This window comes from Bufo gargarizans, chromosome 5 (genome assembly GCF_014858855.1).
Source record: "Bufo gargarizans isolate SCDJY-AF-19 chromosome 5, ASM1485885v1, whole genome shotgun sequence".
Classification (NCBI taxonomy): Eukaryota; Metazoa; Chordata; class Amphibia; order Anura; family Bufonidae; genus Bufo; species Bufo gargarizans.
Genome location: NC_058084.1, coordinates 14,677,269 through 14,696,386, shown reverse-complemented (window position 1 = coordinate 14,696,386; position 19,118 = coordinate 14,677,269). Strand labels below are relative to the sequence as shown.

The 19,118-nt window shown below is 51.8% G+C and overlaps 1 protein-coding gene across 10 annotated transcripts in view; it reads left to right on the top strand.

The window, feature by feature from the left end:
• PTK2 (protein tyrosine kinase 2) overlaps positions 1-19,118 on the top strand; it is a 451,150-nt gene that overhangs the window by 319,813 nt on the left and 112,219 nt on the right. For 4 of the 10 annotated variants that reach the window (XM_044292780.1, XM_044292779.1, XM_044292778.1 and 1 more), the window contains exon 1: positions 17,160-17,313. The exons of 1 other annotated variant lie outside the window; for it this stretch is intronic. In XM_044292780.1, coding sequence (XP_044148715.1) covers positions 17,268-17,313 — 46 coding nt within the window. In that variant the 5' untranslated portion in view covers positions 17,160-17,267. Of the gene's footprint in view, positions 1-8,555; positions 8,652-10,146; positions 10,174-17,159; positions 17,314-19,118 lie in introns of those variants that run through there. 5 more of the 10 variants (XM_044292783.1, XM_044292785.1, XM_044292781.1 and 2 more) reach the window with 2 other exon arrangements.

Genomic DNA, 19,118 nt, shown 5'->3' with positions numbered 1-19,118 from the left:
AAGGCCGCACTGAAGTGTATTGGGCTTAGCTGCAATACCACACTTAACCTGTGAGCAGGCGTGGTGCTATTTTGCATCGACCAGACACCAGGAAGGGGGAGGAAGTCGCGTAGCACGGACTTCTGGTTGGCATCCCCTTGAAGTAGGTGGATAGGATGGCGGTCTCGGCTGTTGAGGCTCCCTCTGCCGTGTCTCGCTGTTGTCCTGCAGCAGTCAGCCCGGGGTATCCCTGGCGGCGGGCGCTCAGTATCCACCTCAGTTACTGCTGTGTCGGATACTGGCTGTAATTCTGCTTTTCCCGCATTGCTCGGCTCCTGACACGTCCTGACTCATGAATTATTCCACGTCCATCCGGCTGAGATTTCCTCTCCTCTCGCACCCGCCGCGCTGCGTACTCATTAGCGGGGGCCGCACGTCTGTTTAGCGCTTCGTTCCGTTATCGTGAACGCCGTCCTCCATTATTGATAATGTGCTGGAGCGAGGCCGGGGGAACCTTCCGAATATAACGAGGAACACAATTGTAATCGGTCTGCCTGCTGAGGCGTCGGGTTGTAGGATACTCCACTGCAAGTACTGACCTTCCCCAGGGGTCCGGCGGCTGGGACCCCCCTACGAGAACAGAGGTCGAGACCCCCTCGTGTGTTTTAGGTCCAGGAAATGGGGCTGAGTTGCAGTATTGGCTCCATTAATGCCTGAGGGAAGCGGGGGGATCCGCAGACCCCCAGCTGCCGCTCTGCTTGCTCAACTCTTACCGTAGACTTCAGTGGAGCTGGCCACAAATTCGGCAACTTTCTAATGTTCTTTTCAGTTTCTCGCCAGGTTCACGATCTCTGCTTGCTGTCAGTGAATGGAAACTGTCAGACTGGAGTATCCGTCCAGATCATGTCCAAAATTCATTAGAAGAAAGTCCTCTGGTACACTGTCACGAGTTCTCCAGCTCCACGATTGGGACAGACTTTCACCATCTGCTTTTCTGCAAGCAGCTTCCCGTTTGCTGACAGCAAGCAGAGGTTGAATGCAGTGATGAATGGCAACAGAAACCCTATTGGAAAGCGACGGTGCTTTTTATTATGCAGTGAGCTGTGTGCACACAAGACGCCTGAAAACGTGAAGTCTGTGAATGTCCTTTCATCTGGCGTCCGATAATCCAGCAAACGGGATATTCTGGAAGGTCTCGCAAGAACCAAAGCGAAACGGATCCAGTGGCCCGACTGGGCTTTAACGTTTTTGTGTTTCTGTTCTCGACCCCCTTGCCCACGACGACTGTCTGATAATCGGTCGGCTGCCATCGATGCTGGTTAGGGCTTCTTCACACGACCGTATGTATTTTGTGATCCGCAAAAGACGTCCGTGTGCATTCCGTATTTTGTGGAACGGAACAGCCGGCCCCTAACAGAACAGTCCTATCCTTGTCCGTAATGCGGACGATAATAGGACATGTTCTATCTTTTTTGTGGAACAGAAAAACGGAAACGGAATGCACACGGAGTAACTTCCATTTTAATTTTTTTTGCGGACCTATTGAAATGGTTCCGCATACTGTCCGCAAAAAAAAAAAAAGGGAATGGACACAGAAAGAAAGTACGTTTGTCTGCATGAGGCCTTACCGTGTATTTGGGGACCTCACCGATAAGTCGTCCCCCTCCTCCTCGCGAACCCCCGACGAGGCGACTTCTCCTCTTACTTTTATTAGACTTTTCCTCTGATTTTATATTCATGTTCTCGTCGTCTCTGATTGCAATCTACAGGTATTCAGAAGGATGCACGTACTGATTATTACCTCTGCCCGGCACTGCCGCTCCTCATGATAGCTGGCACACTGTGCCGAAGTCACAGCTTAAGGCCCCATGCACACGGCCGTTGTTTTGGTCCGCATCCGAGCCGCAGTTTTGGCGGCTCAGATGCGCACCCATTCACTTTAATGGGGCCGCAAAAGATTCAGACAGCACTCCGTGTGTTGTCCGCATCCGTTGCTCCGTTCCGTGGTCCGCAAAAAAAATAAAACCTGTCCTATTCTCGTCCGCGCTTTGCAGACAAGAATAGGCAGTTATATTAATGGCTGTCCGTGCCGTTCCGCAAATTGCGGAACGCACACGGACGCCATCCGTGTTTTGCGGATCCGCAATTTGCGGACCGCAATACACACACAGGTCGTGTGCATGAGGCCTAACCTGGAGTACTCCTAATTCTGTATGCTTACATAAAGAGGAATCGCCGATCGCATCACCCTCTGAAAATGTACTTATACCCTCTGTCCTCCTATAAACCCTGTGTTACATTATATAGTGTTCACTGTGTACATACATTACTTATCCTGTATTATACTCCAGAGCTGCACTCACTATTCTACTGGTGCAGTCACTGTGTACATACATTACTTATCCTGTACTGATCCTGAGTTACATCCTGTATTATACTCCAGAGCTGCACTCACTATTCTGCTGGTGCAGTCACTGTGTACATACATTACTTATCCTGTACTGATCCTGAGTTACATCCTGTATTATACTCCAGAGCTGCACTCACTATTCTGCTGGTGCAGTCACTGTGTACATACATTACTTATCCTGTACTGATCCTGAGTTACATCCTGTATTATACTCCAGAGCTGCACTCACTATTCTGCTGGTGCAGTCACTGTGTACATACATTACTTATCCTGTACTGATCCTGAGTTACATCCTGTATTATACTCCAGAGCTGCACTCACTATTCTACTGGTGCAGTCACTGTGTACATACATTACCTTACTTATCCTATATTATACTCCAGAGCTGCACTCACTATTCTGCTGGTGGAGTCAATGTGTACATACATTACTTATCCTGTACTGATCCTGAGTTACATCCTGTATTATACTCCAGAGCTGCACTCACTATTCTGCTGGTGCAGTCTCTGTGTACATACATTACTTATCCTGTACTGATCCTGAGTTACATCCTGTATTATACTCCAGAGCTGCACTCACTATTCTGCTGGTGCAGTCACTGTGTACATACATTACTTATCCTGTACTGATCCTGAGTGACATCCTGTATTATACTCCAGAGCTGCACTCACTATTCTGCTGGTGCAGTCACTGTGTACATACATTACTTATCCTGTACTGATCCTGAGTTTTACATCAGACACGGAGGCTTCATATTGCTTTCTCTTCCTTTACTGATCACCATAGCAGCAAGGAGAAACAAAAAACAAATGCAAATGGTCACCATAGTAACCCATATGTCCCACCCCTACAGCCCCCATATAAGGCTGTGTCCAAGGTGGCACTTCCTCTTTCTTGCTGCTCACCAGATAAGTGACATTTTATTTTATCTGCTGGCTGTTATTCCCTAAGTGTTTAATTCTGGCTATTCCCCGGGTTATATTTCTCCCCTGGGGTTTTGTTCTCTCCTATTAGGTGTTGACGTTTAGGCAGCGAGATATAAAGATATATTTTATCTTTGTTCCCCTGTCGGGGCATCCTCTGCCTACCCCAGTAGTTCTGGGACCTGATCGTGCGCGGCGTTTTCCCTGGGGCCCCTTCCGCTCATCCCCTCTCTGCTACAGCAGGAAGCAGGGTTATTTGCAGTGCCGTCGCTTCGGTGGTCTAACTTTGTTTATCCCCTGGGACTTTTACTTGGGACTCCACACAGTGCCGGGCCGATTCTCTGGCTTCGCCGCCATTTTACCTCCCCTGTGCTGGGCTCTCCCCTCAGGCACGCCCCTCACCTTGCGCGCGTCTTCGCTCTGGTCGGCGCCCTTTTTTCTTCCCGCTTTCGCGCTCGCTCTGGCTGACTGGAGCGAGATCTCGCGAGATTCCGGCGGCCATTTTGGTTCCCGTTCCCGCGAGATCTCGCTTCATCCGGTCTCCTGCGTGACGGCTGCCGGTTCCTCTGTATTAGCGCTCCTGTCCTCTCGCTCCTGGGGTGATTAACCCCTTAGTTAACTGGCGCTGCGTTTTTCTTGGCCTCCGGCTCTCCTCTTTGCCCTCTCTTTACAGGTGCCCTGTTTCTTTTGCTTAAGCAGCATGGACCCCTCGGCCCAATCTCCCCCTAGGGGTGGAACCTCTGGCAATATTAGTCCCCCTGGCTCAGACTCACAGGCGCAACTCATCCAGCGCTCTGTGTCTGATGCAATCCTGCAGGCCATGGGGTCCATGTCCACGGTTTTGTCCCAGACCATCTCCCAGGCCCTGTCTGCACACCCCCTAGCTGGGGCCAGACTGGCTCCACCTGAGACTGCACAGCACTCTTTTGCTGCTGAACCTCCTGTTGGACAGGAGACGATGACCGGTGGGTTGATGACCACCACAGACGACGCGCTGAGGTCGCGTAAGAGAGCTTGTCCCCGCCAGGCTGACAAATCGCGGGTGTGGAAGCACGCTAGAGCCCTAGCAGATGCCGTCTCTGACTCGGATCTGGGTTCGGGCCCGGAGGATCCAGCAGAGGCTTCTGATTTTTCTGTGGAGGATGACTCCCCTCGGGGGTCCGACCCCATTGCCACTCCCCCTGCTATGCCTTTAGCTAGAGGTTCCTCCACTACCTCAGCTGACAATTTACCTTTGGACTCCTCCGGGGCCCCCATGTTTGACCCTGAGGCCCTCCATCATCCCAGATCAGCGGAGTGGCTCCCCGAGTCCCAGATTAGTAGCTATCTGGAGCATTGGGCCCGCCGTCCTCTGTCCAAAGAGGCGCGCAGTAAACTACGGGCTGAGTGCCCTCGGCCCATTATACCCCATAAGGTCTGCGACACGCCCGTCGTGGACCCAAAGATGACCCAGTTTTTGTCTAAGTCTGGGTGGAATGCCAAGAAGGGTCTAGATTCGGCCCTTAGAGGCTGCCAGGATAAGCTTCTGGATATTTTCGGCCCACTGGCAAAGATCATGGAGTTGGCGGAGTCCGCCAGACAGGAGGGTTCCCACATTGACCCGGAGGAGCTCACGGGCTGGGCCCAGAGGGCGATTTGCATCGCCGGGGGAACCAATGCGTCCCTATCTGTGGAGAGGCGCAAGGCCATCCTGCTTAGGATAGACCCCAAGCTCATCAATCTCGCCCAGACGGAGACGGGCAAAGAGGCGGAAGGCCTACTTTTTGGGGACTCCTTTATTAAGGACCTCAGCCGCTTCGTCGGCACGTTTTCCGCTCTGGACAAGGCGCAGGCCACTATGCGCAAAGTCTTCCAGGGCCGGGTCTCTCACAGGGCCGGCAGCAACAGGGGCCGTCTGTCCGGCCGTTCCAGCACCCGAGGCAGGGGTGTTTCCAGAGGCTCCTTCTCCCAGCGAGCTGCGTTTCAAGACCAGCGGTCTCCCCAGACGTTCTTCCCATCCAGAGGGGGACAATGGCGCTCCCGTTCCTTCCGAGGAAACACGGCTCCCCGCAAGTCTTCCGGTAAGTCAGACCCCGGTCGGGGATTCTTCGGTACCTTATGTAGGGGGCAGGCTTCGGCATTTTTTACCCGCTTGGGAACTAATCACATCAGACCCGTGGGTTCTGGGGACGGTCAGGGGCTTCTCCATAGAGCTCATAGACGCCCCTTGCTCGGTGCAGCTCCCGCCGGCCCCTCTGCGGAGGGGATCGGACTCCGCTCGGGTGGACGAGGAGCTCTCTTCCCTTTTCCTCAAGGGGGCCATAGAGAGAGCTCACGGTCACTCAAGGGGGGTGATAAGCAACATTTTCTTAGTCCAGAAGAAAGGGGGGCAGATGCGTCCCGTCATCAATCTCCGGGCGCTAAACAGCATCGTGCGGTACCGTCACTTCAAGATGGAGGGCATCCATCTACTTCGGGACCTCCTTTCCCCCGGGGATTGGCTCGTGAAGCTGGATCTGAAGGACGCGTACCTGACGGTCTCGGTGGCCCCCCAGTCCAGGGATCTCCTTCGTTTCCTCTGGAAGGGCGAGGTTTGGAGATTCACATGCCTTCCATTCGGCTTGTCGTCGGCTCCGTGGTGTTTCACCAAGCTCCTGCGTCCGGTCATGGCCTGGCTGAGGAGTCGCGGGGTGCGCCTCATAATTTATCTGGACGACATCCTCCTGATGCATCAGTCCAGATCGTCGCTGCTGCAACACCTCCGATGGACGTCGGATCTCCTGGAGTCGCTCGGTTTCCTACTCAACTTGGAGAAGTCTTGGCTCACTCCCTCCCAGAGGTTGGACTTCCTCGGCTTCACGGTGGACTCGATCTCGGAATCCCTCAGCCTGCCGGGGGACAAGTTACGGTCCATTCGCAAGGAACTGCGGCGGGCGTTGGCCAGTGCCCACCTGTCCCTGCGTCATCTAGCCCGCATCATCGGCCTACTGGCATCCTCCATACAGGCGGTCTTCCCGGCGCCCTTGCATTACCGGGCCCTGCAGCGCTTGAAGATTGCGCACCTCCGCTCGGGGGCCTCCTTTGCGGACTTGGTGGCCTTGGATTCGGAGGCCAAGGAAGAGATCCGTTGGTGGATCGCCAATCTGGCAGCTTGGAACGGCAGGGCGATTTTTGGCTTCCAGCCGGAGTTCACCATCGAGTCGGATGCCAGCCTTCAGGGCTGGGGAGCACACTGCGACGGGGTCTCCACCGGGGGGCCTTGGTCGCAGGTCGAGACGCGCTTGCACATCAATGCCCTAGAGTTGCTGGCCGGCTCTTTGGCCGTCAAGAGTTTTACCAACGGTTTGGCCAATGCATGTATCCGTCTCCGGATGGACAATATTTCAGCGGTTCGCTACATCAACCGTTTGGGCGGAACCCAGTCGGCCACCCTGGCGGGGTTGGCGAAGGATTTTTGGGCGTATTGTCTCTCCAGGGACATCATGGTGCAAGCCGAGTACCTGCCGGGACTTCACAACGTACGGGCGGATTGGAGTTCCCGCCATCTTACGGACGGCAGCGACTGGCAGTTGGACCCGTCGATTTTCTCGGTGGTGTCGTCCAGATGGGGACCCTTTTCCGTGGACTTGTTCGCCTCCCGGCTCAACGCTCACCTCCCTCGGTTCTACAGTTGGCGCCCGGATCCGGAGGCGATGGCGGCGGACGCGTTTCTGCAGGACTGGTCCTCCGGCCTTCTCTATGCTTTTCCCCCATTCATGATGATTCCTCGGATGCTTCTCCAAGTGCGTCGCCATCGGGCGGAGTTGGTGGCGATAGTCCCGTTCTGGGAATCTCAGGTATGGTTCCCGTCTCTCCTGGAGCTTCTGGTGGACATCCCAGTCCTTCTACCGAACCCGACCTCTCTCCTGCGCTGCCCTCAGGGGACTCCCCACCCCCTGCTCCTGGACGGATCCCTCCGTTTGATGGCCTGCCGGCTCTCAGGACTCCAGGAGCGGTCGACGGAATTTCGGAGGCAGCTAGGCGCCTCTTGGACGACGCTTGGGCTCCCGGCACCCGAAAATCTTATCGGGCGGCCTGGCGAACTTGGGCTGGCTGGTGCCTGGAACGGGACCTGGATCCCGTTTCAGCTCCTGTAGCTCAGTTGCTGCAATTCCTCACCTCTCTGTTTGAAGGGGGTAAGGCTTACAGGACGATCAACCTTTTTCGTTCGGCGATCTCTTCGTCGCACCTAGGGTTTGATGGCGTTCCGGCTGGACAGCATCCTTCCGTTTCGCGCCTCCTCCGAGGCGCACGTCTTTCTCGGCCTCCCCGCCCGAGGTTTTCTTCCACTTGGGATGTTTCCCTGGTACTTACCTTTTTGTCCTCTTGGCCTTCCAATGCTGACCTTTCCTTACGTCAGCTTTCCGCGAAGTTGCTCACGCTCTTTTGCTTGATTTCTTGTAAAAGAGTTTCTGATGTGCGGGCTCTGGACCACGACGCCAGATCCTTCACCCCGGAGGGCGTGTCATTTAACATTTCTAGACGCACGAAGACGAACATCCGGGTCGTCTCGTATCCCAGCTTTCCAGCTTCCCCGGCCTTGTGTCCGGTGGCTTGCTTGAAAGAGTACGAGGCCAGGACTCGTCCTCACAGGTCTCCGACTGTGCCGCAGTTGTTTCTCTCCATCCGTCACCCGTTCGGCCCGGTGACTAGTCCCACCTTGGCCCGTTGGTTAAAATGGGTTATGGCTCTTGCCGGTGTGGACACTTCGGTGTTTACAGCTCATTCGGCGCGCGGGGCGACGTCTACCTCCTTGGCGGTCTCGGGTGCTCGCCTGGAGGACATCCTACGATTGGCGGACTGGTCGAGTTCCTCCACGTTCCGTGAGTATTATTTCCGTCCTCCTCCTCATTTATTTGATCCCTTGGTTAACCAGCTTTGAACTAGCAATATGAAGCCTCCGTGTCTGATGTAAAACTTAATGATTTTCCTAGTCTACGACGTAAAGTCATAGTTTTATTAAGACACGGAGGCGAATATTGCCCTCCCTTCCCTCCCCTGGACTCTGGTTGTATGGGGGGGTGTGTTTGGCCGCTTACCTCTACTTAGTGGGTAGGCAGGTTTTGGGTCTGTTGGTACGCTGGGAGGGTTCAGTTGTTCGCCATTATGTGCTCGTGCTTGATTGTATGCTTACCATCGGCCTGGACCTGTGTGTCCACTGGAGATGGGTTTTGGCTGGTGCCATGACCTCGCTTTATCGGTGTTTATCTCTCTTGTTCTTTCAGGTTGAGCCTTCCTGCCCTTGATTGCTCCTGTTTTGGATGAGGTTGTTCCCTTCGGCTCCTGCTGCTTCCACGTTGGATGTGCTGGGAGTCTTGGAGGTTGGTTCCAGTCCGTCTCCTGATGTGGATCCTGTCGCTGGAGAGTTCCTGCTTGGATTCTGAGGGTTTCGTTGACGCGGATTGTTCTTGGACTGTTCCTGAGTTGCTGTTCATTGGTTGTTATGGACTGGTTCGCAGAGAAAGAGGAAGTGCCACCTTGGACACAGCCTTATATGGGGGCTGTAGGGGTGGGACATATGGGTTACTATGGTGACCATTTGCATTTGTTTTTTGTTTCTCCTTGCTGCTATGGTGATCAGTAAAGGAAGAGAAAGCAATATTCGCCTCCGTGTCTTAATAAAACTATGACTTTACGTCGTAGACTAGGAAAATCATTAAGTTACATCCTGTATTATACTCCAGAGCTGCACTCACTATTCTGCTGGTGCAGTCACTGTGTACATACATTACTTATCCTGTACTGATCCTGAGTTACATCCTGTATTATACTCCAGAGCTGCACTCACTATTCTGCTGGTGCAGTCACTGTGTACATACATTACTTATCCTGTACTGATCCTGAGTTACATCCTGTATTATACTCCAAAGCTGCACTCACTATTCTGCTGGTGCAGTCACTGTGTACATACATTACATTACTTATCATGTACTGATCCAGAGTTACATCCTGTATTATACTCCAGAGCTGCACTCACTATTCTGCTGCTGCAGTCACTGTGTACATACATTACATTACTTAGGCCTCATGCACACGACCGTATTTTGTTTCCGTGTCCGATCAGTTTTGGTTTTTTTTGCGGATAGGAAGCGGGCCCATTCATTTCAACGGGTCCGCAAAAAACGCGGACAGCACACCGTGTGCTCTCTGCATCCGTATGTCCATTCCGTTGCTCCGTCCAAAAAATAGTGCGTGTCCTATTTTCTAGTTTGCGGACAAGGATAGGCATTATTACAATGGATCCGCAAAAAAAAACCAGATGCCATACTGAACGTCATCCGTTTTTTTTTGCTGGTCCGGTCGTGTGCATGTAGCCTTATCCTGTACTGATCCTGACTTACATCCGGTATTATACTCCAGAGCTGCACTCACTATTGTCACCACCTGCTGTAGTTGAAGGTCATGGTGGTGATTGGCCAGCAAACAGACAGGTGCCTTAGAAAACATCTGTCTGATGTGTGACGACCTACCTGCCCCTCCCTGTGCACTGCAGGAGCTCGGCGGTGCTCTCTGGGTGACATGCTTGCTGTCAGTTTCCAGTGACAATCCTCTGTTTGCTCAGTGTCTGTATGTAAGGCCTCATGCACACGGCCGTTGTTTGGGTCCGCATCCGAGCCGCCGTTTTGGCGGCTCTGATGCGGACCCATTCATTTCAATGCGGCCCCGCAAAAAAAAATATAACATGTCCTATTCTTGTCCGCGATTTGCGGACCGCAAAAAACGGCACGGTCGTGTGCATGAGGCCTAAGGTGTAGATCTGTCTGTGAGCTCACCCTCCTCTCTGCTAATTTCCATTTCTTCTGTTTTCCCCCCCAGATATATCCAGTTTTTCCTTCTCTCCAGGTAAGTGTCAGCATAAACTGCCTTGTTGCATTACGTTCTATTATACTGCTTAATGTCTGTTTTGAACATGGTGGTCGTCTGCAGTGAGCAGGTTCCACCCCTTGATGTTTGGAGATGATCTTCCAGGCTATGTGCACCCTTGATTATTTACATTTGTTTTCTGAGTCTAAAAGATTGATGACGTATCCTCGGGAATATCATGTTGGGGGTCTCACTCGGGGCACCCCTGCTGATCAGCTGACCACTTGGGTGAGCACTTTGGCCTTTTCATAGTTAAACCAGCACAGCGCCCCCCATGGTGGAGTGGCTGTGCTTGGTTTTACAGCTCACTTGAGTTACACTTTTGGCCATCTCTCGTGTTAGAACCTTTGTCCGCAGGGGTCTGGACACCATTTATACAGACGGGGGATGTAGTGTATCAGTGTATTTACAGCGAGACCCGGTATCAGATCTCCTGGGACCCCCGCCTATCGGTTGTATGAGGAGGTCGCTTTCCCTAGGCCCTGTGATGTCACCGTACATTAGTCACATGGCCTAGGTGCTGCTCAGCCCCATTACCAAGCATGGCCACTATACAATGGAGGGCGCTGTGCTGGGTGAGCTGCGAGTAGGCTCTGGTCGCTCGTATGCCTCGTCTCTGCGCATGATGGCGGTGGTGGGGGGGCACGTACACCTACAGGTCGGCTGCATCTGCGGCCTGGCACGTTCAGTGGGTATACATACATACCATAGCGGAGTACTGGCATGGTACATCAGTAGCAGTGAATGTCCCATATCGTGACATGAAGCGCACAGTATAGTGAGTGAAACGTCGGTGCACCACAGCGTTCCCTGACCTGCGGCTGTCGGCATGATGGGAGTTGTAGTTTGGCAGCAGTTGGAGATCACTGGTTTAGAGAAACATAGAATGTGTCGGCAGATAAGAACCATTTGGCCCATCTAGTCTGCCCAATATACTGAATACTATGGATAGCCCCTGGCCCTATCTTATATGGAGGATGGCCTTATGCCTATCCCATGCATGCTTAAACTCCTTCACTGTATTCGCAGCTACCACTTCTGCAGGAAGGCTATTCCATGCATCCACTACTCTCTCAGTAAAGTAATACTTCCCGATATTACTTTTAAACCTTTGCCCCTCTAATTTAAAACTATGTCCTCTTGTAGCAGTTTTTCTTCTTTTAAATATTCTTTCCTCTTTTACCTTGTTGATTCCCTTTATGTATTTAGCAGTCTCTATCATATCCCCTCTGTCTCGTCTTTCTTCCAAGCTATACATGTTAAGGTCCTTTAACCTTTCCTGGTTAGTTTTATCCTGCAATCCATGGACCAGTTTAGTAGCTCTTCTCTGAACTCTCTCCAAAGTATCAATATCCTTCTGGAGATATGGTCTCCAGTACTGAGCACAATACTCCAGATGAGGTCTCACTAGTGCTCTGTAGAGCGGCATGAGCACCTCCCTCTGTCTACTGGTAATGCCTCTCCCTATACACCCCAGCATTCTGCTAGCATCTCCTGCTGCTCTATGACATGGTCTGCCTACCTTTAAGTCTTCTGAAATAATGACCCCTAAATCCCTTTCCTCAGATACTGAGGTTAGGACTGTATCACTGATTTTATATTCTGCTCTTGGGTTTTTACGTCCCAGGTGCATTATCTTGCACTAAACATTAAATTTTAGTTGCCAGATTTTTTACCATTCCTCTAGTTTTCCTAAGTCCTTTTCCATTTGGTGTATCCCTCCAGGAACATCAACCCTGTTACACATCTTTGTGTCATCAGCAAAAAGACACACCTTACCATCGAGGCCTTCTGCAATTTCGCTGATAAAGCTATTAAACAATATGGGTCCCAGAACAGATCCCTGAGGTACCCCACTGGTAACAAGACCTTGGTCTGAATATACTCCATGACTACAACCCTTTGTTGCCTGTCCCTCAGCCACTGCCTAATCCATTCCACAATATGGGAGTCCAAGCACCAAGACTGCAGTTTATTGATAAGCCTTCTATGTGGGACAGTGTCAAAAGCCTTACTAAAGTCTAGCTTTTGTTTTACATGAGCCCTTTAACCACTTCCCGACCGGGTTTATCTCTGATCGGACGTTTCTGAACGTCCTTTCAGAGATGGCAGCTGCACGCTAATCGTGAAAGTTAAATGTCCCCCAGAGGTCTTGTATGACCTTATGGGGGACACTAAGTGTAAAATAAAAATTACATTTTCCCCAATTAAGTCATTTATAAAATGTTAAAAATAGAAAATGTTTTATAAAATACACATATTTGGTATCGCCGTGTCCGTTACGCTTCATAAAAATATCACATGATCTACCACATCAGGTGAACACAGTAAAAAAGGAATAATAAATAAACATTAGCCAAAATGGCTTTTTTAATTGCCTCACCTCCCAAAAAACATCCATCAAAAAGTTATATGTACCCCAAAATTGTAGCAATAAAAACGTCACCTCATCACACAAAAAATGAGCCCCCACACAAGACCATAGCCAAAAATATTTTTTATAAATCCGGTTCCAAGAAAATTGCAACACAAAAACATGATTTTTATTTCTACATATGCTCTTATTGTGTAAAACATAAAAAATAAAATTAAAAATACATATTTCACCGCGTCCGTAACAACTGGCTCTACAAAAATATCACATGATCTACCCTATCAAGTGAACGGCGTAAAAAAACAAAACAAATAAAAATTACTTCAAAACAGCTTTTTTTTTTGTCACCTCACCTTCCAAAAAACATAATCGAACAAAAAGTTGTATGGAGCCTAAAATGGTAGCAATAAAAAGGTCTGGAAATGTAAGCTCTGCTCTGGTTGCTATGGGTAATGAGTGTTGGGGGGGACACTTGTTGCCGATAGCAACCAATCACAGAGCAGCTTTCATTTCACCTGAGCTGTTAGAGATGAAAGCTGAGCTCTGATTGCTGTGGGCAACAAAGAGTTTCCTTTGGGGGAAGGGCGGGAAATGTGTCGCCCAAAGCAACCAATCACAGGGGAGCTTTTGTTATTTTACCTGAGATGAAAGCTGATCTGATTGGTTGCTATGGGCAATGGAGCGTGCTTTAGCATCCAGTCACAGAGTAGCTTTTGTTTTACCTCAGCTGGTTAACAAATGAAAGCTGAGCTCTGATTGGTTTCCATGGGCAAGAAAGATTCTTAGCCAAAAACAACCAATCACCGCGCACTTTCTATTTTTACCTGAGCCTGTGAAGCTGGGGTTGGGCAGTTTTGTTAATGCCGGTTTAGTTATATTTAATTAACCCCTATGACGGATCTCAGTAGCGGAAAGGGAAATCGTAGATGTGAAAGTAGCCTTACAGTATGTACTTGGTGGCAATTAAGAATATGTGCTCACTATTGGAGATCATGCGCTACTATCCACCGTGGCGTCCCACGTGGTGGCTACAGCGCTCACACTGGGCTCGGCGTCCACCTCCAAACCATACACAGAAAACGCATCTAAACCGCAACATGTTTTGTGTGTTTTTGGTTTGGAGGTGGACGCCGAAAAGGCAAAAAATTAGCCTTAGGCCCCTTTCACACAAGTGCAATGCGTGAGGTGAACGCACAGCACGCGCACTGAATCCGGACCCGTTCATTTCAATGGGGCTGTGAAGATGAGCTGTGATTTTAACGCATCACTTGTGCGTTGCATGAAAATCGCAGCATGCTCTATATTCAGCGTTTTTCACGCAAAGCAGGCCCCATAGAAATGAATGGGGCGGCGTGAAAATCGCATAGCATCCTCAAGCAAGTGCGGATGCCATTTTTGCGGATGGTTGCTAAGGAGATGAGGGATGAGCGATCCGGGACCCCAATTACTTTATTATTTTCCCTTATAACATGGTTATAACAGAAAATAATAGCATTCTTAATACAGAATGCTAAGTGAAATGTCCATTGAGGGGTTAAAATAAATAAATAAATAAAAATGCTCGCCTCATCCACTTGATCGCGGAGCCGGGATCCTCGTCTTTCTTCTTCTTGCAGGATCTGCAAAAGGACCTGCGCTGATGTCACATGGTGAGCGCGATGACGTCAGCGTAGATCCTGAAAGAAGACGATAACGGCTGCGCAATCAAGTGGATGAGGCGAGTTTATATTTTTTTTAACCCCTCAATGGACATTTCACTTAGCATTCTGTATTCAGAATGCTATTATTTTCCCTTATAACCATGTTATAAGGGAAAATAATAAAATCTACAGAACACCGAACCCAAACCCGAACTTCTGTGAAGCAGTCCGAGTTCGGGTCTGGGTACCACAGTCAGTTTTTTTTTTTTTTATCACGCGCGTGCAAAAAAACTGAACAACGGAACGCAATCGCAATCAAAACTGACTGAAATTGCGTTCCTACTCGCACGGGTTTCCCGCAATGCACCCTGAACGCATCCCGTGTGAAAGAAGCCATAGGCCTCTTTCACACGGGCGTTGCGGGAAAATGTGCGGGTGCGTTGCGGGAACACCCGCGATTTAACTCGCCTTAGTCCACTTGATCGCGTAGCCGGCATCTCTTTTGTCTCCTTTGCTGAACAGGATGTGTGGTGAGCGATCATTGCAGGAACAGGACCTGTGGTGAGCGATCATTGCAGGAACAGGTCCTGTTAAGCAAAGGAGACAGAAGAGATGCCGGCAGCGCGATCAAGTGGACTAAGGTGAGTTAAATTTTTATTTTATTTTTTTAACCCCTCCAGCGCTATTGTACTATGCATTCTGTATTCAGAATGCTAGTATTTTCCCTTATAACCATGTTATAAGGGAAAATAATAATGATCGGGTCTCCATCCCGATCGTCTCCTAGCAACCGTGCGTGAAAATCGCACCGCATCCGCACTTGCTTGCGGATGCTTGCGATTTTCGCGCAACCCCATTCATTTCTATGGGGCCTGCGTTACACGAAAAACGCACAAAGAGGAGCATGCTGCGATTTTCACTCAACGCACAAGTGATGCGTTAAAATCACCGCTCGTGTGCACAGCCCCATAGAAATAAATGGGTCGGTATTCAGTGCGGGTGCAATGCGTTCAACTCACGCATCGCATCCATGCGGAATACTCGCCCGTGTGAAAGGGGCCTAAGGGTACTTTCACACTAGCGTTGGAGGAATCCGGCAGCCAGTTCCGTTGCCGGATCTGGAAATCAGTGTGCAAACGGATACCATTTGTTTCCGGATGCGGATCCGTTTGACAAATGCATTGAAATACCGGATCCGTCTCTCCGGTGTCATCTGGAAAAACGGATCCGGTATTATTTTTTTTTCCTTTACATTTTTAAGGGTCTGCTGCGTATGCGCAGACTGGAAAAAGGGATCCGGTCACTTGATACCAGATACGGCATTAATGCATTTCAATAGAAAATAATGCCGGCATGCTGCTGTATTTTCTCCGGCCAAATACCGTAAAAGTGACTGAACTGAAGACCTTCTGATGCATCCTGAACGGTGGTTTTGACGGGAGTTATACGGGGGGGGGGGGGGGGGGGGAGATATGGGAGCTAGACGGGAGCTAGGGGGGGGGGGGGGATATGGGAGCTAGACGGGAGCTAGGGGGGGGGGATATGGGAGCTAGACGGGAGCTAGGGGGGGGGGATATGGGAGCTAGACGGGAGCTAGGGGGGGGGATATGGGAGCTAGACGGGAGCTAGGGGGGGGGATATGGGAGCTAGACGGGAGCTAGGGGGGGGGGATATGGGAGCTAGACGGGGGGGGGGATATGGGAGCTAGACGGGGGGGGGGGGGGGATATGGGAGCTAGACGGGGGGGGGATATGGGAGCTAGACGGGGGGGGGGGATATGGGAGCTAGACGGGGGGGGGGATATGGGAGCTAGACGGGGGGGGGGGGGGGGATATGGGAGCTAGACGGGGGGGGGGATATGGGAGCTAGACGGGGGGGGGGGGATATGGGAGCTAGACGGGGGGGGGGGATATGGGAGCTAGACGGGGGGGGGGGGATATGGGAGCTAGACGGGGGGGGATATGGGAGCTAGACGGGGGGGGGGGATATGGGAGCTAGACGGGGGGGGGATATGGGAGCTAGACGGGAGGTATATGGGGGGGGATATGGGAGCTAGATGGGAGGTATATGGGAGCTAGACGGGAGGTATATGGGGGGGGATATGGGAGCTAGACGGGAGGTATATGGGGGGGGATATGGGAGGTATATGGGAGCTAGACGGGAGGTATATGGGGGGGGATATGGGAGCTAGACGGGAGGTATATGGGAGCTAGACGGGAGGTATATGGGGGGGGATATGGGAGCTAGACGGGAGGTATATGGGAGCTAGACGGGAGGTATACGGGGGGATATGGGAGCTAGATGGGAGGTATATGGGGGGGGATATGGGAGCTAGACGGGAGGTATATGGGGGGGGGGATATGGGAGCTAGACGGGAGGTATATGGGGGGGGGGATATGGGAGCTAGACGGGAGGTATATGGGGGGGGATATGGGAGCTAGACGGGAGGTATATGGGGGGGGATATGGGAGCTAGACGGGAGGTATATGGGGGGGGGATATGGGAGCTAGACGGGAGGTATACGGGGGGGATATGGGAGCTAGACGGGAGGTATATGGGGGGGGGATATGGGAGCTAGACGGGAGGTATAGGGGGGGGGGATATGGGAGCTAGACGGGAGGTATATGGGTGGGGGGGATATGGGAGCTAGACGGGAGGTATACATGGAGGTGAGGAGGACCCTACAACATTCCATCTCATCTGCAGCAAGAAAAAAGGAGATATTGTCCATTTATTTTATGTTTTTAACCATTTATGCACGTGTTGTAATGGTATTGACGGTGCAGACGGTTGGTCCTGTGGCTCCTCCAGTGACTCTCCCTGAGGCTCCTATCCCTTTAAATCCCAGTCCACAGTCAGATTAGCATATTAAGGTGTATGCAAATTAGCGCCGCTCAGGCCCCGCCCCCATCGCACCGGCCTCCGGCGCCCCGCCCTCCTCTCAGTCACATTACCGGGATGCGGCGTGTGGCCGGCAGCTGAGGGCAGGAGCGGCCCCGTCTCTGGTCTCCGCTCCGGAGCTGAGCCGGGCCCCGAGCAGACGAGGTGCCGTCATCTCTATGGAGAGGAGCGGCTGCAGCCCATTCCCGATCTGCTGGGCTAAAGGTAAGGGATCACCGAGGGGCCCCAGCGCTGCCCGCACTGACAGGGCACGAGGGGTTAATCGGGGCACCGCAGGGTCGGCGTGTTAACCCTCTGCGTCCTGGTTCAGACACGGAAGCCTTGAGGGGGGGGGGGGGTGTCCGTTTATTAACCCTCTACTGTCTTTGACAGCAGGGCTGGATCCAAAGGGGTTAATCACTGCAGGTCGGGTGTTAACCCTTTTTATCCTGGTAGCAGTAGGACTATGGGGGGGGGGGGGGGGGTGTTTAACCCTTTGCTAGCTCTGTCATAGCAGTGATGACTCCATAGGGGCGATTCACCACAGGTCCGGTGTTAACCCTTTACATCCTGGTTCAGACCTAGTACTAATGGGATAATAGGGTCGTTTTTTTTTTAACCCTTAGAGCAGCGGTGAGTTGTTAAGGGTTGAATGTCACAGTAACCCTGTGTTTGCCGGGGCGTTGACTACCTGCCTGGCTCAGGTGGAGGGAATAAAGGGTTAAAGGATGGACGTGACCTTAAAGCTGATGTTGGGTTAACTCAAGGCTCAGGAGGTCTTTGGAGGTTAACCCTTGGCTGTGTTTTGGACACAGGAAAGGAATCAGGTAATAGTTGTGTCTTGGCATTGACGGATTATAAAGGGTTAATTGGGGATAGTATTAACCATTTGCACGCCTGGTGTATTTTTTGGAAATGGGAAGAGCGCCGCCGCGGTGCTGAATATCCCTCTCAAAGTGTTTGTGGCCTATAGGGGGTTAATTGGTGCAGGACTGGTGGATGGAGTCTTGTTAACCCTTTGCAGCGCTCCCGTGTGGCCTTTGTCCGTCCTACAGCGAGGATCCTGTCCGCGCAGCGAGTGACAAAGGGCGAGAGGAATCGTCCGTCTGCGGCGTTTATTGCGCCCGGGGTGACGGCACCTGACTCATTCATGTCCCGGGTGACGTGCGGGCGCCGGGCCTCCCAGTAGTGGTGACTGATGACATCATCAGAGGCTTTTGTTGTGCAGCGGCCGTGTGACGGAGGTCTGCCCCCCCCGATGCCGCGGTAAGGTCACCACCTGCCGTCTCCGGATTAAACGAGACCATTTCATTAAATTGGGATCCTGACGTTAGGACGCGAAAGGGGGGGTGACTAGGATGCCGGGCGACTTTATAGGACGCGGTAATGCCAGGACCACTGCATAGGACGGCGTAGGCGCCACGCGTCTGCCTGGAGTGTGAACAGAGCCCCAGCCGTGCATACGCCGTCCTGCGACTTTGTTCGCCATCCTGTTGCTCCTGATATTTTGTAACATAAGGGCGCATGATGGCGCTCGCCGCGCTCCTGTAGATTGCAGCGGTGGCCGCCATGTCTTCTTACTTGGCGACTATTTTTTGCGCAGTTCACCGCGCAGGGAAAGGGTCAGACAGACCCCAGGTCACTGTCGTAATCCACCGTATATCGCCCGATGGTACGGTCCAGCCTTCGGCAGGGCGTGTATACTTTCGCACACACATCGCTCATTAATATGGGATGAGCGGGCGCTCGGCCTCTGCCCGGATCCCATTTCTCAGCCCATTAATGTTTTGGCGGATGTTCAGCGCGTCCCTCGCTGTGAATGACTCTTCCCATCATCCCCCTGTTCTCTGGGGAGCGGGTCATGTGACCGCGCCGGCAGAATATTGCATTCTGGGAACGGCAGGTCCATTGAGTGGTGAGAACTTTCAAAGCCGCCATTCAGGCTGAGGTTTTGTTTCACTCTCCCCCCTCCATTAATAAATCCTGTGCCGCCTTCTGGCCGTGACTTGGCGGCCGCACAGCTGCGGTTC